At 45.0% G+C, this 21,672-nt stretch overlaps 1 protein-coding gene across 1 annotated transcript in view; it reads right to left on the bottom strand.

Moving 5' to 3' along the window:
* The window catches only part of TNFAIP8 (TNF alpha induced protein 8), a 151,855-nt gene extending 131,075 nt beyond the window's left edge, over positions 1-20,780 (bottom strand). The window contains exon 1 of the mRNA XM_075541423.1: positions 20,655-20,780. Within this exon, the coding sequence (XP_075397538.1) occupies position 20,655 (1 nt within the window). The 5' untranslated portion in view covers positions 20,656-20,780. The remainder of the gene's footprint in view (positions 1-20,654) is intronic.
* Positions 20,781-21,672: the final 892 nt, after the last annotated feature.

The raw sequence follows: 21,672 nt of genomic DNA, 5'->3' as shown, positions 1-21,672 counted from the left end.
CGCTAGTTCTTTCTCGGGCCCTCGTCTTCTCACTTTTGCCTTGAGGTCCTGATTGACCTTTTGGTCTCACACAGATGATTTTTAAGTAAAGCACTGCCCTTTAGTATATCCTTTATTTTGTGTGAAACTCTACTTCACTAAAATGAGATCCCAGGGGAGAGGTTCAGATCTAGCTTTAAGAGTGTCTCAGAAAACGAAAAAATATTAAAAGAGAATCTCAGAGTGATGGTTTCAGGATGTTCTCTGCTCTCCACTGTCCCAGGTTGTCCTGTTGTTGTTTTTTTTAAATAAGAATTTTAATTCTGCTCATTTTCTCACTCTCATTCTATCTGGGACCAGCTGCTGTGACCCGGTCAGACGGTCCAGGGTGATAGCCAGGCACAACCCTAGTTCTTCTGGCTTCAGGGTAGACAAGCTTAGGGCTCAAGTAGCCTTGATTCCTCCCTGAGCTATTGGTTACCTTCTTATATTTTGTTCTTGGCAAATGGAGCTCAACAGTAGTTTCTACTTGGCAAACAGAGAGCAGTAGCTATGTTTTAGCCTCTCAAAGCGTTTCAAAACTCCAGATGTTACTCACTTCACAAGTACGCAGATCATGACTTGTAAGAACTTTGTTATTTCAAATGACTGAGTTGTCCCATGAAACTAGGGTATATAAGCTTTCAAACGCAGAAAATCAATTGTTCAAGGTGTTTAACTTGGTCGGAGGAGCATCATATTTGAGTCTTCCATGAATTTATTTGCCCACATGTGTTTGTCTTCACACGTACCTTTAGATACTTCATATAGTAGGCTGTGCATTGATTGGGCCGCTCACAGGGCAGCAGAGCAAGCTCACCAGCTGCTCTGCGGGAGAAAGATGTGGCTGTCTGCTCCAGAAATACTTGCTGCCCCAGAATCCCCTCTATACAGGGTTGACTGAGTCCAAAGTGACTCGACACCACTGGGTTTGGTTGAGGGGATTTATAGATATTTCTAACTGTTCTCACCTATAAAAACACCTGTGATAGGGAGGGACAAAGGATAATGTAACTGAGAGGAAGTACTGAAACCCAAATGAAGGCATGATATTGGGGCAAGAGAAAAGTAAAGGAAATAGAGGAAAAAGCTAGGAAGCAAAGGGCATTTATACAGGTCTAAATAAAGGCATGTACATACGTATTTATATAAGAGGATGGGAAAATAGATCTATGTGCATATATTTATAGGTGTAATATTAAGGTAGCAGATGGACACTGGGCCTCCACTTAAGTACTCCCTCAATGCAAGAATATTTTGTTCCATTAAACTGACATTCCATGTTACTCACCTTCTCCACACGATCGCTGAAGACAAATGGGTGCAAAAGCAAATGTGGTGAAGAAAGCTGATGGTGCCCGACTATCAAAAGATATAGTGTCTGGGGTCTTAAAGGCTTCAAGGTAAACAAGCAGCATCTAGCTCGGAAGCAACAAAGCCCACATGGAAGAAGCACACCAGCCTGTGTGATCATGAGGTGTCAAAGGAATCAGGTATCAGGCATCAAAGAACAAAAAATCATATCATTGTGAATGAGGGAGAATGTGGAGTGGGGACCCAAAGCCCATCTGTAGGCAACTGGACATCCCCTTACGGAGGGGTTGCAGGGAGGAGAGGAGCCAGTCAGGGGCAGTGTAGCAAACAACAAAACAAAAAAAACCACAACTGCACCTACCCATAGACCAATGTAACTTCTGCCCAGCTATCTGAGCTCCAGGATGATTTGCTTGTGCTGCACTCATATCCATATTCAGCGCCACGGTTCCCATTATCAGAAATAATTCTCTACCATCCAAAGCCTACCCCCATCTACCACCACCCCTAGTGACTGTCAGTGAACACGGGTCTCTCCATATATTCTTGCCTTCTTATAAAAGAGGGATGTTTGTCTTTTGATTCTTGGCTTATTTTACAAACCATTATGCTCTCCATATCCATCCATATCTGGATATGGTTCACAGACCAATCCATGGTGCTTTATGGCAGCGTAGTATGCCATCGTTATATAAGTAATAGTTTGCCTATCGATTCATTCATTGACAAGCAGTTCGATTATTTCCATGTATTTGTTACTGTGAACAAAGTAGCAATGAGCATAATTGTTTCTATGTGTCTCTCCATGCGATTATTTTTAGGTCTTTAAGGTATATACCTTGGTGGTATAGTTGGTCACATTAGAAACTGCTAACTTTAAGGTCAGAAGTCTGACCTCACTAGCCCCTAGGATAGAGAAAGATGAAGCTTTTTGCAACCATACACATTTACAGCCTGATGGCACAATCTACTCCGCCCAATAGCTTCCAAATGAGTTAGGAACTGACTCGAAGGCAGGGGTTGCTGTGAGTCAGGGTCGCTATGAGTCAGACCTGACGTGACGGGTGCGAGTTTGGTCTGGAGTCTGGCTGGCATTGCTGGATCATGGAGCAGTGCGTTTCTAGCTTTCTGAGACGTGCCATACTGATTTCTATAGTTGTTAAGAGATTCTTCTGGGTAAAATTACTCCATCCAATTGGTGTTAGTCAGGAGAGAGATGAAGCCATCTACATCCAGAAAGATTTAAAGTCCCGGGAACTCTAAGGAGCAATGCTACTCTGTTGTGCTGGTTGCTGGGGGTCAGAACGCGCTGGGTGGTGGTGAGGACATTAACGTGAGACCTGAGCTCATTAGGAAACAACCACTTATTCAAAGCTGCAGATAAGGAATGGCTGCCTCCCAGCTGTTCCCCTAATACTTTTGTAAATAAAGAGTCACTGCTTGGCAAAAAAAACAAAGTCTAATCAGGCAAGTGTTACTTGGGTGAAGGGGACAGCAAAATACAGGAATCGGGAGGATAGGAAAAATGATGGAGGCAGGCAAAACCACTGGGCAGTTTGCAAGAGTTAAAGGCAATGAGGCAAACAACTGTTATACACACAATCGTGCGACAGTGGGGATCTATAAGTAGATGATGAGACAGACATGCAGGCTAAACAGGTGGGGGGGGGAGAGTGGAAGTGTACCTACAGTTATATCCAGATCTAACAGGATATTTTTAGACATATTTTTACTTTAACTGTAAATATAGCCAAGAATGGGATGGGGCAACCAAGGGATAACGGTATGAAAACTTCTTAGACATACACACACACCTTGAGGGAACATGTTGCTGGGCCTGGGGGTTCACAACCAGAGTCTCAGGGGACACCAAGGTCAACGGGCACGAAGTCAGTAGTTCACAAAGACAATGTTCACTCACCTCATTTGGGGAATAGTGACTACTCATGAGCAGGCATGGAAGATACAACTATTGTGTCCAGAAAAAATGCACAATGACCATTGAAAGTAGCATGGAAACAATCAATCCAATGGACTAACGGACCACGCAAGCATCAGTATACACACGCCTGAGACCAGAGAATTAAAGGGTGCCTGGCTACCACGACCAACTGTTCTGAAGGTCCTAGACACATGGGAGAAACATGAGAAACAGAACCCCAAATCATAAAGAGTAGGCTTACTAATCAAATAGACACTGATGGGAAAAAAAGAAACTGATGGAACCCCCAAGATATTGGTCCTTACCCTTCAGCCTGGAACGGAACTTAACCATTTAAGATCCACCACTTCAGATCAAAAGGGAGGCATTTAGCCAATGCCAACGTTCAGAGGGATAGGAAAAATAGAGGATTGGAGACAGGAAACAGAGAGCAGAAGATCACCAATGGTACGCTGAGAGGATCGCAACTGATTGGTCGAATTACACTGTGTTTGAATTGTTGAATGTAACCTTCCCCTAATTCACAATGAAAGTTAAAATGGAGACATTTTACTAATTAAACAACCCACTGTCTAGTCCCTCAAAGATGTGCATTTAATTGAAGAAAAGGCTTAAAAGTGGCTCATGATCTTAATCTCATTGTTTTGCAAACTTCAAATAACGTGTTAATGATTTTGCTCCAGTATCGCTCAGTAATATCTAAGCACGACCTTCTCTTTCTTCAATTCCCTGGGTCAAATTTGGTTTCCCACTTTCCCAGTCTCTGTCTTGTTCTCAGCAGTCAACAATCATCTCTGGTTGAAGAATTAAATACAACATAGAAACTACAGCAAAAAGTAGGAAAATGAGTTGCATATATATTATGATCACATTTGTATGTTCTGTGAATAAAGATGGAGAGGAATGTGAACAACAAGCTGCTTCCACACACAAGTCTATGATCTTAGTACATGTTTCTTTCGAAATGCTCTCGACTTTTGTCAGGAATTATCTTACTATTGGGTGTGGTTTGTTTTTGAAAATATCAGGATCAAATCTCACCTCGTCAGATGAGACCCTGTGAAAAAGTTACTCAACTAAAGGGGAATCACCCTAGATCAGTGTTTCCAGAAGTGAGCAATCCAGTCCCTTAGGGGTACTGGAATAATGTGGGGGTGGGGTTTAGCAAAAGCAGCTATCTACATTATATCCTGCATTATGGGTTACAATACAGAACTTTTTCATTGCCAAAGGGCAGTGCTAAGTAATTTCTTTTTCTGAAAAGGAGGCAGTAAGCCAACTAAGTTTGGAAACATATGTCCTGGATAGATGTCCATCTTAACTCTTCCTAAACATTCTCCAAGGAGGACATTCCCACAATTTTTAAGTTAAATCCCTTTGAGGGAAAAGAAACCATCTAACTTGATATTCATAATGGATTTCAGGGAAATGTTCTTCTTATTACCTTTAAACTCAATGAATGAAATGAAATTTCAAATGGAAGTTCAAATGATGTATGTGTAAGTAATATAAATGAAAATTACATCAATACATTTGTACTAAGAACACAGGTAAGGGAGGGGAGTGATCAAGATGTAATAAAACACCGTTCCTGCCTTCAGGAAGTTAAATGAGTAAGGCACTAAAATCGAATGTCCTAAGTGGCACAATCAACATAAACACAGCAAACCTGAGTGAGCTGTATACAGTCAAAAGAAGAGATTACTCCAGGGCTTTTGGTGGCAGAAAACCAGGAAAGGTTTCATGGAGGGGACAGCACCTGACCTGATTAAGAGGGGACAGTCTAATTATGCTAAGAGAAACCACGGGTATTTTAAGAAGGGGAGAAAACCAGCAAAGACAATAGCAGGGTAGTGTGGTTTATGAATGCAGACCAGGGTCACAGAGGCACAGTGATGACCACACCTGGCTCTGAGTCTGAACACAGAGAGCGGGACACTGAGTAAATATTGTTCTGTAGTTCCGTCCAAGTAGCTGTGCATTTGTGCTTCTTAACACTGACAACTGTTTGGCAAGTGAGAAGACTAAGGCTAAAAGGAATCCGTTTTTGAAAAGTGCACAGCTCACTGATAGATGTCAGGGGTGCACCTGGTGGCCAGCTACTGCTCCACAATGCCCATCTGAAGCACGGAGGATGAACCAGGAGGACCCTGCCGGCCCTATCACATTGTTCTTGTAGACTACCATCGTTTTTGTGGGGTTTGATTTTTTTTGGGGGGGAGGGGGTTCTAAGTAGATGTGGGAGCTGTTGACTCTTCTGGGATCCTGTTATCATTAGAGTTGTCACTGAGTCAGCCCCAAATAATGGCCAGCACAGGACAATGGATCAAAATGCTGTTCAGGATCACCATGGTCTGTTGCAGATCAGACCCGTGGTGATCCACAGTTTTCATTGGCTGGGTTCTGGATGTAGACCACCAGGCCTTTCTTCACTGTGGAACCTGTTCTACCTCACCTGTAACATGCCACTGCCCGACAGGAAGTAACTGCTCATAAGGTGTGTGGATCAGGAACACGGTCAAGGCTGGGAAGGAGGTATGGGGGAGCATTCTCATGTGAGCCTACAATTGTATGTACAACACCTCCCTGTCACAGTATGCTTTTTGTTTTTTCCCCCAAATCTAAACTGAAGTCTAAATTTTCCTTTGCTAAATGTATTTTTATTATGAAATGTAAACTCTTCACAAGGTATAAAATGAAATATTGAACTCTTTCCTCTTCTTCTAATCTATAACACCATTATTGAATGTTTATTGATCATTCTTTGGGAAAAAATTTGCATGCACTCAGAACCTATAAAATGCCCTTTCCCCAAACATAATGAGATCATTATTTTTGCTGTTTTATTTAATCTGTCTTGGAAATCTTTCCATCTCAGAGTACAGAGACCAACTCTGTTCTGAAGCTGCATAGTATTTCTTCTCAAGTTCATACGGAAGTACTTATGCTAAAGCAGGTGATAAGCATTCCAGTTGTTTCACGGATTTGTTTCCTTCATTCTTAACACACGCACACACAATGTAATGAACGCTTTTTGAACCAAACTGAATTTATGTAAGGTCATTTCTAGCAGCATCTTCAGTGTCACAGATGAGCTCCTTGTGGCACAGGGATTAAGTGCTCAGGGGATAACCAAAGGGCAGCGATGAGAACCATCAGCTGTAGCACAGGAAAGGATGAGGCACCGGTTTCTGTGAAGGTTACAACCTGGAAGCCGTCTGGCACAGGTCTGCTCTGTCCTGTAGTGTCGCTGTGATGGCTCCACGCCTGAGCTCTACCTCAGCATGATTTCCTCATACGTAATAATACAGTTAGCGGTCATCTGTCCTAACAACAAAGGGGAACAGAGAGGTAATCTAAAAATTAATTTATCCACAAGAATATCTCATAACAGTATTTTGCAGCCCTGAAGCTTCCTGGGAAGATGCACCTTCTATCATTATCTGGCGTGCACGTCTCTCTCTCTCTCTCTCTCTCTCTCTCTCTCTCTCCCCACCATGGGGGAGTTAAGGGGCCACATCCAAGACATCCAAGACAGCACTCATCCCCCAAGGGACCCAAGGCACTAACCTCTTGCTGTAGCAGTAGCTTCCGCCTTCTGGCTTCCGTGCTTAAAATGACTACCAAAAAAATGCAGGTGCTAACAATCAGAAGCACAAGACTTCAGAGCTGGGAGGGAGTAGGGATTATCTAGTCTCCACCCCACACTTCTCAGATACACATCTCAGGCTGGATCCTCAGCTAGTCACCAGGCAGCCAGCCACCTTCTACCAAGCTGTCCAGAGCTTGCCCCCACAACACAGTGCAAATAACCTTTTGCTTAAGTGCTTTAGAGAGGCCATGTAAGCACAGTTATCTTTAATACATGCTGGCAAAGAACGATGCTAAAGTTTTTAAACTAAATCCCGAATGCTTCTGAGAATATCGGTAAAGATGGCAGACAGCAGGGCCCTCAAACACTGAGGTTCTTTGAACTTCTTTCTCCATCAAAGTCATTATTAGAATGTCTAAAAAAAACCAAACGGACACACTAATAACTTCCCATCCCTTGCTGAGGCACGAACAAGCAAGCAAGTGCTAGTACAGTAACACAGCCGACTCGGACCAGCAAGCCCTGTGGACCTCACCTTGTGGGCAGTCCTGACAACTGATTCACAGCCTGGGCTCCTCAAGGTGGAGTCTCTGAACCACACTCATATGGCTGGCATTCCTAAAGCTGTCTTGAATTGAGCTTGTACTAAATTGGAACAGCTAGTCATGGTTTGGGTCTAATGTCAGCTACTCAACTGATGTCAGCGGCCTTAGTATATAGAGTATACCTTTCTGTGCATTAAAAAAATTGAAGAAATACTTTAAGATTCACTAAATATCTCTAGCCTAACAATATTAAAACTTTCTAAAACAGAACCCCACACTCACTGCCATCAAGTCAATTCTGGCTCACAGAACTGCCCCCGAGTTCCGGAGACTGTAACTCTACCTCCCACGGAGCAGCTGGTAGTTTCAAGCTGCTGACCTTGTGGTTAGCAGCCCAACATGTAACCGCTACACCATGAGGGCTCCCTCTCCGTGCAATGCACAGTGCTAAGCTCTCTATATAGTAAAACTTGCAAAGCCAGAACCTGTGTGAAGCAGAAACCTGTCAGAGAAGGAAATATCACAAATATCCTGCATTAAATTGAGTGATAGAAAAGTGGTAAAACTGCATCCGGTCAATGCTGGAAAACTTGTGAGACCTGGAAAACAAGGCAGCCCCATAATGTTTTGGTGCATGTGACTGTTTGCTTTTATGTTACAGATACATCTTGAATTTTTCACATTAATTGGACTTCATAGGAGTTGCTGCCCAGCATCAGTCAGAATGAACTGCCGATTTGGAATACTTGTTGTTCCCTTGTTCCTGGGTTTGCTCTGTGTGCTCACCTCCCGAATACGATCGCTGAAGACAGATGTGTGCATAAGCAAATGTGGTGAAGAAAGCTGATGGTGCCCAGCTATCAGAAGATATAATGTATGGGGTCTTAAAGGCTTAAAGATAAACAAGCAGTCATCTAGCTCAGAAGCAACAAAGCCCACATGGAAGAAGCACACCAGCCTGTGTGGTCACGAGGTGCCGAAGGGATCAGGTATCAGGCATCAAAGAACAAAAAATCAAATCATTGTGAATGAGGGAGAGTGCAGAGTGGGGACCCAAAACCCATCTGTAGACAACTGGACATCCCCTTACAGTAGGGTCATGGGAAGGAGATGAGCCACTAAGGGTGCAGTGTAGCAACGATGAAACATACAACTTCTCTCTAGTTCCTAAATGCTTCCTCCCCACCACTGTCATAATCCCAGTTCAACCTTACACATCTGACTAGACCAGAGGATGTACACTGGTACAGATAGTAACTGGAAACACAGGAATCCAGGACAGATGATCCCTTCAGGACCCGTGCTGAGAGTGGAGGGAAGGTGGGGTGGAAAGGAGGAACCAATTACAAGGATCTACATATAACCTCCTCCCTGGGAGATGGACAATAGAAAAGTGGGTGAAGGGAGACATCAGACAGTGTAAGATATGACAAAATAATAATTTCTAAATTATCAAGGGTTCATGAGGGAGGGGGAGCAGGGAAGGATGGGAAAAAATAAGGAGCTGATACCAAGGGCTCAAGCAGAAAGTAAATATTTTGAGAATGATGATGGCAACAAACATACAAATGTGCTTGACACAATGGATGGATGTATGGATTGTGATAGGAGTTGCATGAGCCCCCAATAAAATGATTTTTTTTTAAGAAAATGAACTGCCATTCTCACTACCTGCGCCCATGCATTCTTCAGCGTAGAAATGACCACTGCGTCAGAGATGCAAATAAAGCTCGGAGCCCGTGGGCTCCAGCTCTGACATGTGACAGTGGCCTAGCGTAAGCACCTGTGAGCTGGCTCGGTGATGTCAGAGAGAGTTTCTTCAGGAGGAAGAAGAACAATGGAAGGAGCACCAGCAACTGAACACCGGCTCTGCTCCACGTCTGATCTAGGGAGAGCCTTCCATTCCCACAGCCCGAGCCTCGTCTTTAAAATGTTTGAAATGGTTGTACTACAAACTGCTGTCAAAAGATTTAGCAACAGATACAGTGAAACCGTGCAAGTCAGAATTCAATGGGGCGGGGGCTTGAGGGTAGGCGTGTGGGTGAGGGGTAGGCGCTTGATTTGAAAACTGGGTAAAGGCATTGTTCCTGCTTTCTCTAAACAAATTGTACCCCTGGGTAATCAAACAACAGATTGAAGGGATGTGCATCCTTATTAAATTATTTAAATCAAGAAACAATGAAAAAATCAGACAATTAGTGCATTACCATTCTGAGTCCCCCCTAAAGGAATAGATCTAGACACTGCGGGTCAACAGGCGCTAACATCAAAAAAGAGTGGAAAACCAGACACTGCGCTTCCTGGGGAAGACCACAACAGTGCCTGTAATCGTGTCAGAGAGGCTAATGGAAAATCCTGATGGCCTAGTGGTTACACAGCAGGCTGCTAACTGCAGGTCTGCGATTTGAAGCAGCCAGCTGCTCCATGGAAGGAGGAGGCTTTCTACTCCCCTAAAGATGAACAATCTCTGAGACCCACAGGGACAGTTCTGCCTTGTCCTATAGCATTAGCTATGTGTCGGAATCAGCTCAATGGCAGAGAGAGGGACTGCATATCCAAAGGCTGGAAAGAGCAGGCAAGGGAACAAATGGAGATGTACCGTGGACGGGCATCTTTCTTATGGCTTAGATGGCAGGACACTCTACAGCTCAAACAATTTGGTTCTTTAGCAATGTTTTTTTCTCTTCAGGAGATAGATATGGTAAAAAAAAAAACCCTGCAGATTGAAAGAAAATTGAAAACCTTATTAAGTTTTTAAAACCTGGTCAAAATAAACCTACAGTAGGTCAGGATGCACACTCGGGGCTAAAACCATAGAAGTGCAAGGAAGCGGTGGCTATTAAAGTAAGCGTGCATGGTGCTTATTTTGGGAGGGATGGAGTATGATTGGGACTGGCTGTGTGCAGGCAAAGTCCTGACCTGAGTGATCATTCCATGGTTTGCCTTATAGTAATGCACTAAGCTGTACGTTTATGTGGGTGTTCTATTGGGGCTTAATTTCACACAAAAATATAAAAAGTATTAATAATAAAATAACATTAAGAAGAAGAGCCACTCAGGGTGCAGTGTAGCAACGATGAAATATGCAATTTTCCTCTAGCTCTTGAATGCTTCCTCCCCACCACTATCATGATCCCATTTCTACCTTACACATCCGACTGGACCGGAGGATGTACACTGGCACAGATAGGAACTGGAAATACAGGGAATCCAGGACAGATGAACCCCCTCAGAACCAGTGGTGAGAGTGGCGATATCAGGAGGGTGGAGGAAAGGTAAGGGAGAAAGGGGGAACAGATTACAAGGTCTACATATAACCTCCTCCCTGGGGGATGGACAATAGAAAAGTGGGGGAAGGTAGACATCGGACAGTGTAAGATATGGCAAAATAATAATAATTTATAAATTATCAAGGGTTCAGGAGGGAGGGGAGAGCAGAGAGGGAGGGGAAAAAATGAGGAGCTGATACCAAGGGCTCAAGTAGAAAGCAGGTGTTTTGTGAATGATGATGGCAACATATATACAAATGTGCTGGACACAACTGATATATGTATGGATTGTGATAAGAGTTGTATGAGCCCCTAATAAAATGATTAAAAGAAAAAAATAAAATCTAGAGATGCCAGTAGAAGGGCCAACTGTTTGGAAAGGCCTGCAAGGTGAGATCTACTGCAAAGTTGAGGTTCTGGGTCACAAATCAATCCGAGGTCTGGACCTTTGCTTCAGTGGACTTCCCGTGCGGAAAGGTAAAATTACTTATAGACGGTTTGACTTAAACTTGCCTTATGGCATTTAAAATTATCTTTGGACATATATAACAAGTGACATGCTGCAAAACAGAAACAAGCAAGTTTTGTTCCAAATTACCTCTTGGACATGGGTGAAGGGAGACAGCAGTCAGTGTAAGATGTGAAAACAATAATAACATCATGTATCAGCGGGTCACCAGGGTGGGAGGTGGGGAGGAAGGGAAAACAGTAGAGCTGATACCAAGGATACTTGATACTTTCAAGTAGAAAGTAAATGTTTTGAGAATGATGATGGCAACATATGTACAAATGTGCTTGACACAATGGATGTGTGGATTAATAAGAGTTTTGAAAAGCCCTCAATAAAACGATCTTTAAACAAACACAAAACAATACCCTTGGACGTCGACTGGAACTGCACAGCGTCATTGTGCTGTTCTCACAAATACGGGATGAATCACCTGACTCAAAGTCGTAACATTCAACATGCCCACCCAGGGCAGTGTTGAATTCCCAGAACTAAACGTGGAACTTACTCCCTTCCTCTCCTTCCCAGCTCCCTATGTCAGTGATTAGCAACCACAGATCCGTCAATCTCCTTTAGGCTTCCTGAAAAGTCTGAGCAAACACCACCACCCATGGTAACCAATACAGTTTAGAACTGAGTTTCAGGATGTACATGAGGAAATACAGCCCCCATCATGACCTGGCCCTGAGTGGCCGCTGCTTCGGAGCTGGGCACGAAGGGCCTTGGAGGAGAGGCCCCACAGCATTCCTGTCATCAGAGCTGTGAGACAAAGACAATTCAATGGCACTGCCAGCTACAGTCAAGTCATTGTTCTGGCTTGCGCAAAGTTTGCCTGGGGGCACACTTGCCACCTCGCAGGTTGGCACCTGTTGCGAGGGGCAATAGAAAGGGCACGTTTCTCTGAGTTTTTAATATTAATTTGACCTTCGGTTATTGATGCACTCTGCTGATGGGAATGGCGCTGTCTGTGATGGACAGTCTCTCCCTGGTGGGGTGTGTACCTCACAGGCGCTTCCAGGGTTTCTCCGAACCTTGCGGGGGAGACTGAGAAATTTGTGGAATGAAGCGAGGTAAGTGGGTGTTAGCAAGGCCAAGCAAGCCCAATGATTCATCTTCCCACTACTAAAACCAACCAACCAACAAAAGTTAAAAGTAACACAGGGACAAGCGCTACCGAGCAGAATCAGAGTAGCTAACAAACAGCCTTTGGGAGTTCAGAGAAGAGAGAGAGCTCCAGAATGTTTCTTTGAGGCAAAGATGGTGAGGGTCTACTTCGCGTACTTTGGACATGTTGTCAGGAAAGGCCAGCCCCTGAAGGCGGGCTCAGCTTGGTCAAGCAGAGGGACAGCAGCGACAAAGAGGAAAGCCTTCAGTGAGAGGGGCTGACAAATGGGAGCAAAAGTGGGCGCAGACATGAGAACCATTGTGAGGCTGGCGCAGGACCAGGCAGTGGTTTGTTCAGATGCAGAGTCACGATGAGTAAGAAGCAACTGGGTGTCGCCTAACAGCAATCATAATAGCAGTTCAGTTACGGGTTAAGGGTGATACACACAGTTAAGGGCTAGTTACTAACCAAACGTTGGTGCTTTGAACCCAAAGGCAACTCGGAGAGGTGGCAGCCCTAGAATTTGCTGGAACATAGTTCTTCTCTGAAACATGGAGTTACCATGAGTCAGCAATGGTGGGTGGCTTTGTTGCTGTTTTATTAACTCTAACAGCTCAGAGCACTAGCTGACTGCCAGGTTATAAACCTCATTCTGCGAGGCATCCGTGCTGGGACTTTGTCCAAGTGTTGAACCTTCCTAAACCATCGTTCCTCTTCTGTAAATGAGGATCAAGAAATAGTACCTATTGCATAGGGCTGTTATGAAAACGGGAGGAAGTCATGTGTATTGAGCACAATACCTGATCCTTCTTAAGCACTCAATAAAGGTTTGCCAGGATTACTGTTTCAGGGATTGTGAATCTTCCGGAAATTAATGCAGAGATCTTTCTCCAAAGCTTATGCTATTTTCAGAAATCTAAGATCGTTAACATCCAAATGTCACTGCTAGAAACCATAGGTGGTTTTCAGCACCTTCCACATCCCCGCTGTTTCTCCCGCTACTCATCACCACTGATTTGTTTTAATCCCAATAGAATCTGGGATTATTATTCTCAGTCAAAGGATGGCCTGAGCCAGTCATTAGCATATCGGAGTTGTGGCTAGTGTTGGTGGCAGACAGTGCTACTTCCCCACACAACTACCATTCTCCCTCCCTTGATTCCACTGGCAAGACCAGCCTCCCAGGGCCCATTTCTCACCGTCGCAGATGGCTTCACTTGCCACTGTGACTCCATTCTGGCCTCTGAGGTCTGTAGGGACTTCAGGAAAGCTTTTACTCCCAATGAAGATAATTTTATGCTGCCTTCTCTGTGTCCATCAGTCCCCCCACCAAAAAGCACACACACTCTTCTTGCTGTTGAAAGGCGATACAAGGAAAAACAACCACAAAAGAGATCAGGAGTACATGTTACCCAGAGCTGAGGGGGACAATTTCTGGCCAGGTGGCAGCAAATCTGAAGATAAAACAGTAAAAATTTGTGCAAGAAGGAAGAGAAGGATAGAAAGAACCAGGGCCCTTGATAACCTGGTCCCAGCCACTGGCCCAGTCCTCAATCTGCTCAATTCCAGACTCAACGCACTGGCACTGACATAATTTGTAAGACAGAGTAGACCTGCCCCCATTGCGCTTTTGCGGCTATAATTCTTTACTGAAGTCGTAAGCTTCCTCTTTCTCCAGCAGAGTTCTTTAGATTTGAACTGCTCAAGGTGTAACCCACTCAGCCACAAAGGCGCCTTCAATTCCTACCGACTCTGCAATCTGATAATGTTCAAGAAACAGAGTAGGTTGGGTATCCTCTTGGCTGCAGTTTCAAGTATCCTGATGTAGTTATTTCTGCCATGAACAATGAGCAATGAGGGCAACCATAGAAAAGGTACAGAACTCACAAAATACAGAACGGTTAAAAGCAGAGGGCTGTGCTTGGGGGTACTCAAAACAAGGAGTGGAGGGATTCATCCTCTGCTCTCTGCCTATCTCCACCTCCATCTGCCCCACTCACCCAACAGGGACCCTGGTGTGCTGGGCTCTAGGACAGCAAACCTGGAGGGTGAGGAGCTGCAGAAGAAGGCTGGTCTTTGATCACATATGAAAACCTTGTGGGGGTAGGGGGGAAGTGGCTCTACTAAAATTAGCAGGATGTATCTTTAGTAATAGATCTACCATTCATAATTCCCTTGGCTCTACTAGAATAAGTTAAAAAATAAACTAGAAATCAGAAATGGGGAGACTCGAAACTTTAAAAAAAAACAAGGACAAGAAAGAAAAATGATAGCTAAGATAGCTTCAAAGAGAAAAATCTGTTCTCCCATTTTCCAACCATCTGAAAACAAGAGGGGTACAAGGCAAGGAGAGGTGCTGGAGGTCGCAGGATCTCAGAGGTGGAGGCAGCCAAGTGTCAGGAAAACTGACCTCCTGGCAACTCAAGAGTCGTGCCATTCTGAAAATGCCTGTCCCAGGTCACTGATCCACAAGGTAATCTGAGCCGTTCTCCAATCAGCTGGAGCACTTAGTTTATGTCAGTCTTGCCAATAATTCCAAATAAACACTTCCAGCAAATAAATACCAATGTCTCTTATTTCGGCATTCAACTCCTAGCGATCCTTGTAGGACACCTCGTTTGGTTTGGGATATATTTTGTTCCTGAGCTCATTGCTTAGCACGATTTTTCAGCCCAGTGAGGACCTGCTTGAAAAGCTACTCTGTCACATCTTAAGATGCGTGCACAGGTGTTCATTTTGTGTGTGCATGTTTGTGGTAATCCTTTTTAAACTTTCATGCCAAGTTGTACTTTGAAGAGAACTTTGCTTTCCACTACTATAAAATCCCTACAGATATCTGCTGCCTGAATAACTTTTTTTTAAAATGATGGTCTCTTGGACAGGGATTTTCAAATTGCTATCCATCAGTCATGTGGGAGCAATTATTAGAAACACAGATTCTGGAGCCAGGTTTGGTGATGCTGATTCAGTACGGGGGAGCCCAGGAATCTGTACCTTTTAGACCAAACTTCCCAGGTGATGCTTTCTGGCAGTCAGGCTAGGAATCTATTGCCCCAGGTAAGTCCTCAAATACAGCTCAAAGGAGCCCAGGTGACGTAGTGGTTGCAAATTGGGCTGTAATCCACAAGGTCAACAGCTAAAATCAAGCAGCTACTCCTCGGGGGGGAAAAGAAGAGGTCCTTCCTCTAGCCCAGTCTTGGAAACCCACATGGTCAGTTAGAACAGCAGGCAGTCCAGCGAATGAGTTGGTGAACAGGTGGGTGGGTGGGTGAATGAGCGAGTACAAGTTCAAAGTTTCCGGTGTATCATCTTTGTGACTGTCAAAATAATCACATTCTCCAATGGCTCCACGTGGGCAGAACCTCTGGGCTGGTAAGTGATTAGCTGTGAGAGAGAGGGCTCAGGGCAGAGACTACCTGCTTCCCTGGGAGGCTCCCTATTTACACACAGTCTGTCACTGGCAAGAAATAGCAGCCATTCCTTGTGTGCATAATCAGTCCTTCCAGGTCATAAAAGGGAAGGTGACAATTGGATGTGTGCAAATGAATGGAGACCATGACCGGGCACTGCTGGAAGCCCAAAGTCATTCATTTCCCCAAGGACAAGCAACTGAGTCACCTGGGACGTATCACTACATTAAGACAAAAGGAATTCTATCACTAAATCAAGATTACTCCACCCTTCCAGGGCACTCAAAGTAGTAGGGAGGATGCTTTAAAAAGTTTGTGAAGAAACAAAGTTTGTGGAAAAATGGAACCAAGAACTAATGGAACTTCTCCATGAGGTTTTTAAAGCCTCACCTGTTGCTCTACTCCTTTTCTCTCTCTCTCTCTCTCTCTCTCTCTCTCTCTCTCTCTCTCTCTCTCTCTCGCTCGCTCTCTCTCTCTCTCTCTCTCTCTCTCTCTCTCTCTCTCTCTCTCTCTCTCTCTCTCTCTCTCTCTCTCTCGTACTTAATCAAACACCTGTCATTTCCCAGCAAGCTACCTTATTTCTTGAAAAAACACAGGAGACTTCCTGATTACAAAGAGGTAGAATCAGGTACTGGAGCTCTGTCTTAAAAGTTTGAGTCACCAGTTTGTTCAGAACCTTGCAATCTGTTGTCAACATTGTTCCTGTATTTTTTTTTCCTCAGAAGACCGTGGCATTTATGAGAAATTCCTGTTAAGTCTGGGTGTGTGCGTGAGTCTGAACAGGAATCAGACTAAGAGTCTCAGACAGAAAAGGATGACTATTGTAAGGCCTCCACAATCACACACCCTGCCTCTCCTACCTTTGCTGACAGCCATGTTGTTTAAAACTAAAACAAAAAAAACCCATATTCTTTGAGTAAATAAAACAATAACCTGGGAGTGGAGAGGTGACTGAACTATATCACCTTGGTTTTGAAGGAATAAGAGCCAAGCTTAGGGAAGGTCCTTGTCACGTGAGTTATTTCCACTTTGACGCTTATTTCAAATCTTCAAGAGCATACTGTGTGCTGAGCACCATGTCACCAGAAGAACTTTCAGTGATCCTGCCCTCTGCCTCCTAGAAATCACACACCCCCCTGAAGAGACCCTGCCAGCAGAGACCAGGTGTGGTATTAAAGGCAGCAAAGACAGGGTTTCTTCCTCTTCCGGGGGTGTTGGACAGCGGGGTGTCGGCCATTACCTGTTTTAAATGCGGGCCAACCCACTGCACCGCTCACAATTGAACTGTAATAGAGCTTTTCCAAGGTTTCTTTACATACAGAACAGCTTAATGGACACCAAGACTCTTCTTTATGTGTGAGCCTCATAAAACGCCAATATCTGCTTGGGTTTATTTATCTTAACCAGCAGAAGATCTCCCTCATATAATCCTGACACTCTGCAGCTGGGAGTCAGTGAAACTGTGCTGTATTCACCCCGTTCGTCAGGTTCCTCTGACATCATAAGGGAAGAAAAAGAAAAGTTCATGCTAAAAGCACATATGGTACAAATTACCACTCTTTCTCTCCCTCTTGGCTCCATTAGGACCCTAGTACAAATACCATCCTGTTGAAATGAGACCTATTTGGCCTACCCAATAGAGCCTACCACTCACCAGGGTGCTTTCTGCATGCAGGCCAATCTCAACAACCCTAGAATGCTAATTGTATCCCCAGTATTTAGGTGAGGACAAAGGCTCAGGGGATGCAAAATACAGCCTATACTCGGCACAGTCAGTGGTGACTAAGACATGAGAGACTAGAAGTGAATGAATCACTTCTTAGAGCGAAAGTTATTTTTATTCCTAGTGAAGATGAACTTCATTCTCGGTTACCGAAGAAAAACAACCCCGGTTTGTATATAAATTAGCATGGAGTGTTCCAATGGGGACAGAATCCTTTGATAAACTCCAGTCACCTCAGAGAAATAGTATCATGTTGGCTGGCCCCCAGGCATGATCACTTTATGCCGACCTAGCTATGCAGTATGCAGACACCTTGGTTCTGAGCTGGGATTCAGAAATGTGTGCTTTTAGAGAAAAAGGGTGGAGTGACCATTACTAAGTATTGCTGAAAATGACGCTACTTTAAAACAAGGTTCTCAGGTAACTTTTATACTTGAAGCAAAAGCCCAAGGAAAGAAAACTAGGAAATCAGGTTCACTACTGTTATGCCATTGGTTATTTGAAACAGACATCAGAAAAAAAATTGAGAAATAATAAAGTCTGTTTTAAAAATACTTCTTCCGTTGTCCTAAGGAAGTACCTTTATTTTGCAAGACATAGGATTCTGAACGTACTTCCGCCACTGTAAACTTACCTTCAGGGGCTCCCTTGTAGCAAACAGCTTTCTTCACACCAACTGACATCCTGGATTTGAGACCTTAATTTCAGAAACCTTGAGTGTTGTCCCCAATGAGGAGACTCCTCCAAACTTGCATAACGGCAAACGGTTGTGGTTTAATTAAGACACACAGACCCCATGGTTTCTAAAGGTGTGTTTTGCCTCTAACATGCTATAATTATCTACACTCCACTTGCAAATCATTTTCTCCTTTGGGCCAAATGTAGAATGAAAACTAACTTGCCTCCACTGGTTAGTTTTGACTTTATTCACAAGTCTGCAACAAGCGTTTTTGAAATTTCAGTTTGGCCACCAATGAGTCAATCTTTTTCTGCTACTGGGCAGCACCCTAGAGGAGCAAAAATCTGCAAATTGCAAAGTTAAGTAGTACCTATTTTTTCATCACTGTCCCTTTGGGTTTCTGGGGCTGTACATATGTACAGCAGCAGAAAGCCTCATCTGCCTCCCGAGGTGGAAGGAATCCAACTGCTGACCTTGTGGTTAGCAGCCCCACCTGTAAACCCCCTATGCCACTCGAGCTCTCCCCAAGACAGAGCCATCGAGAAGGCTACCTTTCCCCCAACACAGCATTTCCTAATGAGGACTGTTTGCATGCAATCATTCATGCCGCACACCCTTTCCTCCAATTTCAAAAGAACGAAGACTTGCAGAATCCAGCCCTTGCAGAATGTTCACCCCATTGCCTTCATTCTATTTCAGGTCCTAGAACTGCCGATTCTAACTCAGCCTCACTACTGGGGCAAAACTCAGTCTAATACTATTGTCAGAAACAGAAAATAAAGAAACCATAAAGTTCAGAAGACTAGCTCACACAACATCTGTCTCAGTAAATTAAACACACTATAGCAGACATACCATAGATCAGAAGTTTCCCTAAGGGAAAAAAAAAAGTCCCCTTGAGCAAGATCACTATTCTCGTAAGGGAAACCTTCATTCTTTTAAATAATTGATACCTGATTCTTAAACCATCTATATCTAGCAGAAAACAGAGGCTTTTAAGGCTTATAGCTATTAAAGCATAGAGCCCTACATAAAACCCTTTCTCTAAATTTCATTTATTCAAATTATAGGTAGAAACTCTAAAGAGTGCCAAATGCACCCAAAAAGATCCACAAAAAAGCTAATTTTGTTACTAACTAGAATGTTAACAACTTGCTGACTCAAGTCTCTACAACAGATCTAATTAGAAAGTGGCAATAAATGTTTACAGGGGCTTAATTGTGATAATTATTTCTCTCCTTAAAGAGAGATGGAGTCATATGTTTACATAGCAAAGCATAATATTTCTTTGGTTTAAACAGAGTGGAAACACTTGTCTGTAACACAGGATTCAAGCCAGGATAAAAATATCTGCTGTGATAAGCAGCACTTACAGTGACTTATCAACTCTTAACTTTCATATGCCGATACACAATGGCATCTTAAAGGCTGCCTTGTTTGGGTATTTCCTCCAGTTACACACTTTTGTTGTCCGGACACTTCATGGAGTAACTTCCATGTAAAAGGTCATTTCCCGGCCAGCATTTCTTATCAGATAAGAGGGGTCATTGTGTGGGTATCTCTACTCTCATAACAACAACACAGAGTAAATGGACTGATGTGTACACGTCAGAGACCATTAGGGCTGGATGGAACCTCAGGAACCATCGTGCAGGTGAAACTACTATTTCATAAATGAATTCATAAATGACGCAAATTTACCAATTAACGTTTTCTTTAATGTCCTGACCCTGAATGAAACTAATTTATGGGGAAATTATCCGTCTTAAAAAGCCTAAAGATTTGGTTGTTTGAATCGTGGCCTTCAACGACAATCTTACTCCTTACAGGACTCGCCAAGAGTAAGGCTGTATTTTAATTTGCTTTCCAACTACGGTGTAAGTGAATCACTGAACATCTTCTGGATGCCCAGCCTAGCTGGTCAGCCTGGTCTCGAGCGAGCCTCTCGGCTGCTGCGGGTCCGCGGAGCGTGGGTGCTCAGGTGTCCCTGCAACAGGTGCTGGGAGTCCACGGCCGCCGGCGCTCCAGCGCCCACAGTACACGCACACGCACACCCAGACTTCTGCAGAGGAAGTCTTCACCAAAGGAGCTCAAAGCAAAACCGCGGCCCCGGCCCGTTGTACAACGCGAGGGTGGATGACAATCTCAGCCAGCATCTCAGTCTGCAATCTGGGCCAGCCAGATAACAGGGCAGTTTCTTGGGCTGCACGTGGGGCTGGTTACCAAGAGGGCGTGACACATGGGGGAGGGGGGCTGCGTCTACCAAAGGAAGAAAAGAGAGGGAAGTGGGGCGCAGGGCAGGAAGTGGAGGTTCAGGTCTAAGTCGGCGAGGGGTCTGAGCCGGGGCTCTCGTATTTCCCCCGGCGACGCAGGCACTCGGTAAAACTCCCAGAAGTGTCCCTAAGTGCGCGCGCACGCACGCACACACACACAGACACACACACACACACGCAATCCACACACAATTAAGCGCACACCCCGCAAGTCCTCACTCGCGACGCTCGGAGGCGGGAAGCTCCCTCGGGACGGTGCGCCCGGGAGGCACTTACTCGGAGGAGAGGCGCGGCGGCGCGGCGACGGCAGGGCTCGCAGGCTGGGCCGTTTGACGGGCAGAACCTTCCTCTCGCCCTCGGACTAGCGGCGTCCGCAGGCTGTCTCTGCGGAGCGCGGGTCTGGGCACCAGGGGGAGGAGCCCTGCGCGGGACCCACCCCAAGGCGGGGCCATCTGACCGGGGGCGGGGCTAGGTGAGGAGCCTGGAGACGCGGGGGCGGGGCGGGGGGCGTGTCTGGGAGGAGAAGTCTGGAGGCCCGAGGGGGTCGCGCGGGGAAGGGAGAGTCAGTAGGCCATGGCCCCACAGAACTAGAAAGCGCGGGAAGCCGCGGCCGGAGCCCCACCACTGGGAACCCGACGGACTCAGGGTGCTCAGGCACCGGGCGGGGCGGGCAGAAGAGGAGGAGCAGCCGCCTGGAGTACCTCAAGAATGGGCAACCCCAGCTGGGTGTCAGAACTGGACAGGGCAAGGTGGCCGCTGAGCCTCTTCCCCTTGTCAGGCCTGAGGGGTCTCGGCGTGGTGGGTTTGCTAGAGAGCTCGGTGGCCAGTGAGCCCTCTGGGCACGAGGGGCATCCACACCTATCTTCGCCTCCCCCTCCTCCTTTCCACGTGGCTCAAAGCAGTTCTCAAAGAGTTCCACCTGAGACCTACCTGATATTGAAAAAATAAACAACCCACTTCCACTCAAGACTATTTGGAGGTCTAGCTACCAAACTCCTCGGTAGGGTTCCAAAAGCTTTAAAACTTTTTCCAGGACACAAAGCTTCATGTTTCTCCCAGAAGCTGCTGACGGCTTCAAATCCTTACATTGCAATAGCAATGGAATGCGTAAAGCCTTAAAGTGCTGACTTTAAAAAATGACAGTAGTATAAAATGTGAAAGACATCACTGACCCCACCTCTTTGCAGCACCTCCCAGGACATCAAGACCCGAGAGACCACGGGGAGCCAACAGTAGACACACAGTGGACAGCATCAGCGTTTACTTTGGATCGCTGCACTCCAGACGACTCATA

This window comes from Tenrec ecaudatus, chromosome 2 (assembly GCF_050624435.1).
Source record: "Tenrec ecaudatus isolate mTenEca1 chromosome 2, mTenEca1.hap1, whole genome shotgun sequence".
NCBI classification, from domain to species: domain Eukaryota; kingdom Metazoa; phylum Chordata; class Mammalia; order Afrosoricida; family Tenrecidae; genus Tenrec; species Tenrec ecaudatus.
Note: the sequence above shows the minus strand (reverse complement) of the source record. Positions and strands in the feature narration are given on the sequence as shown.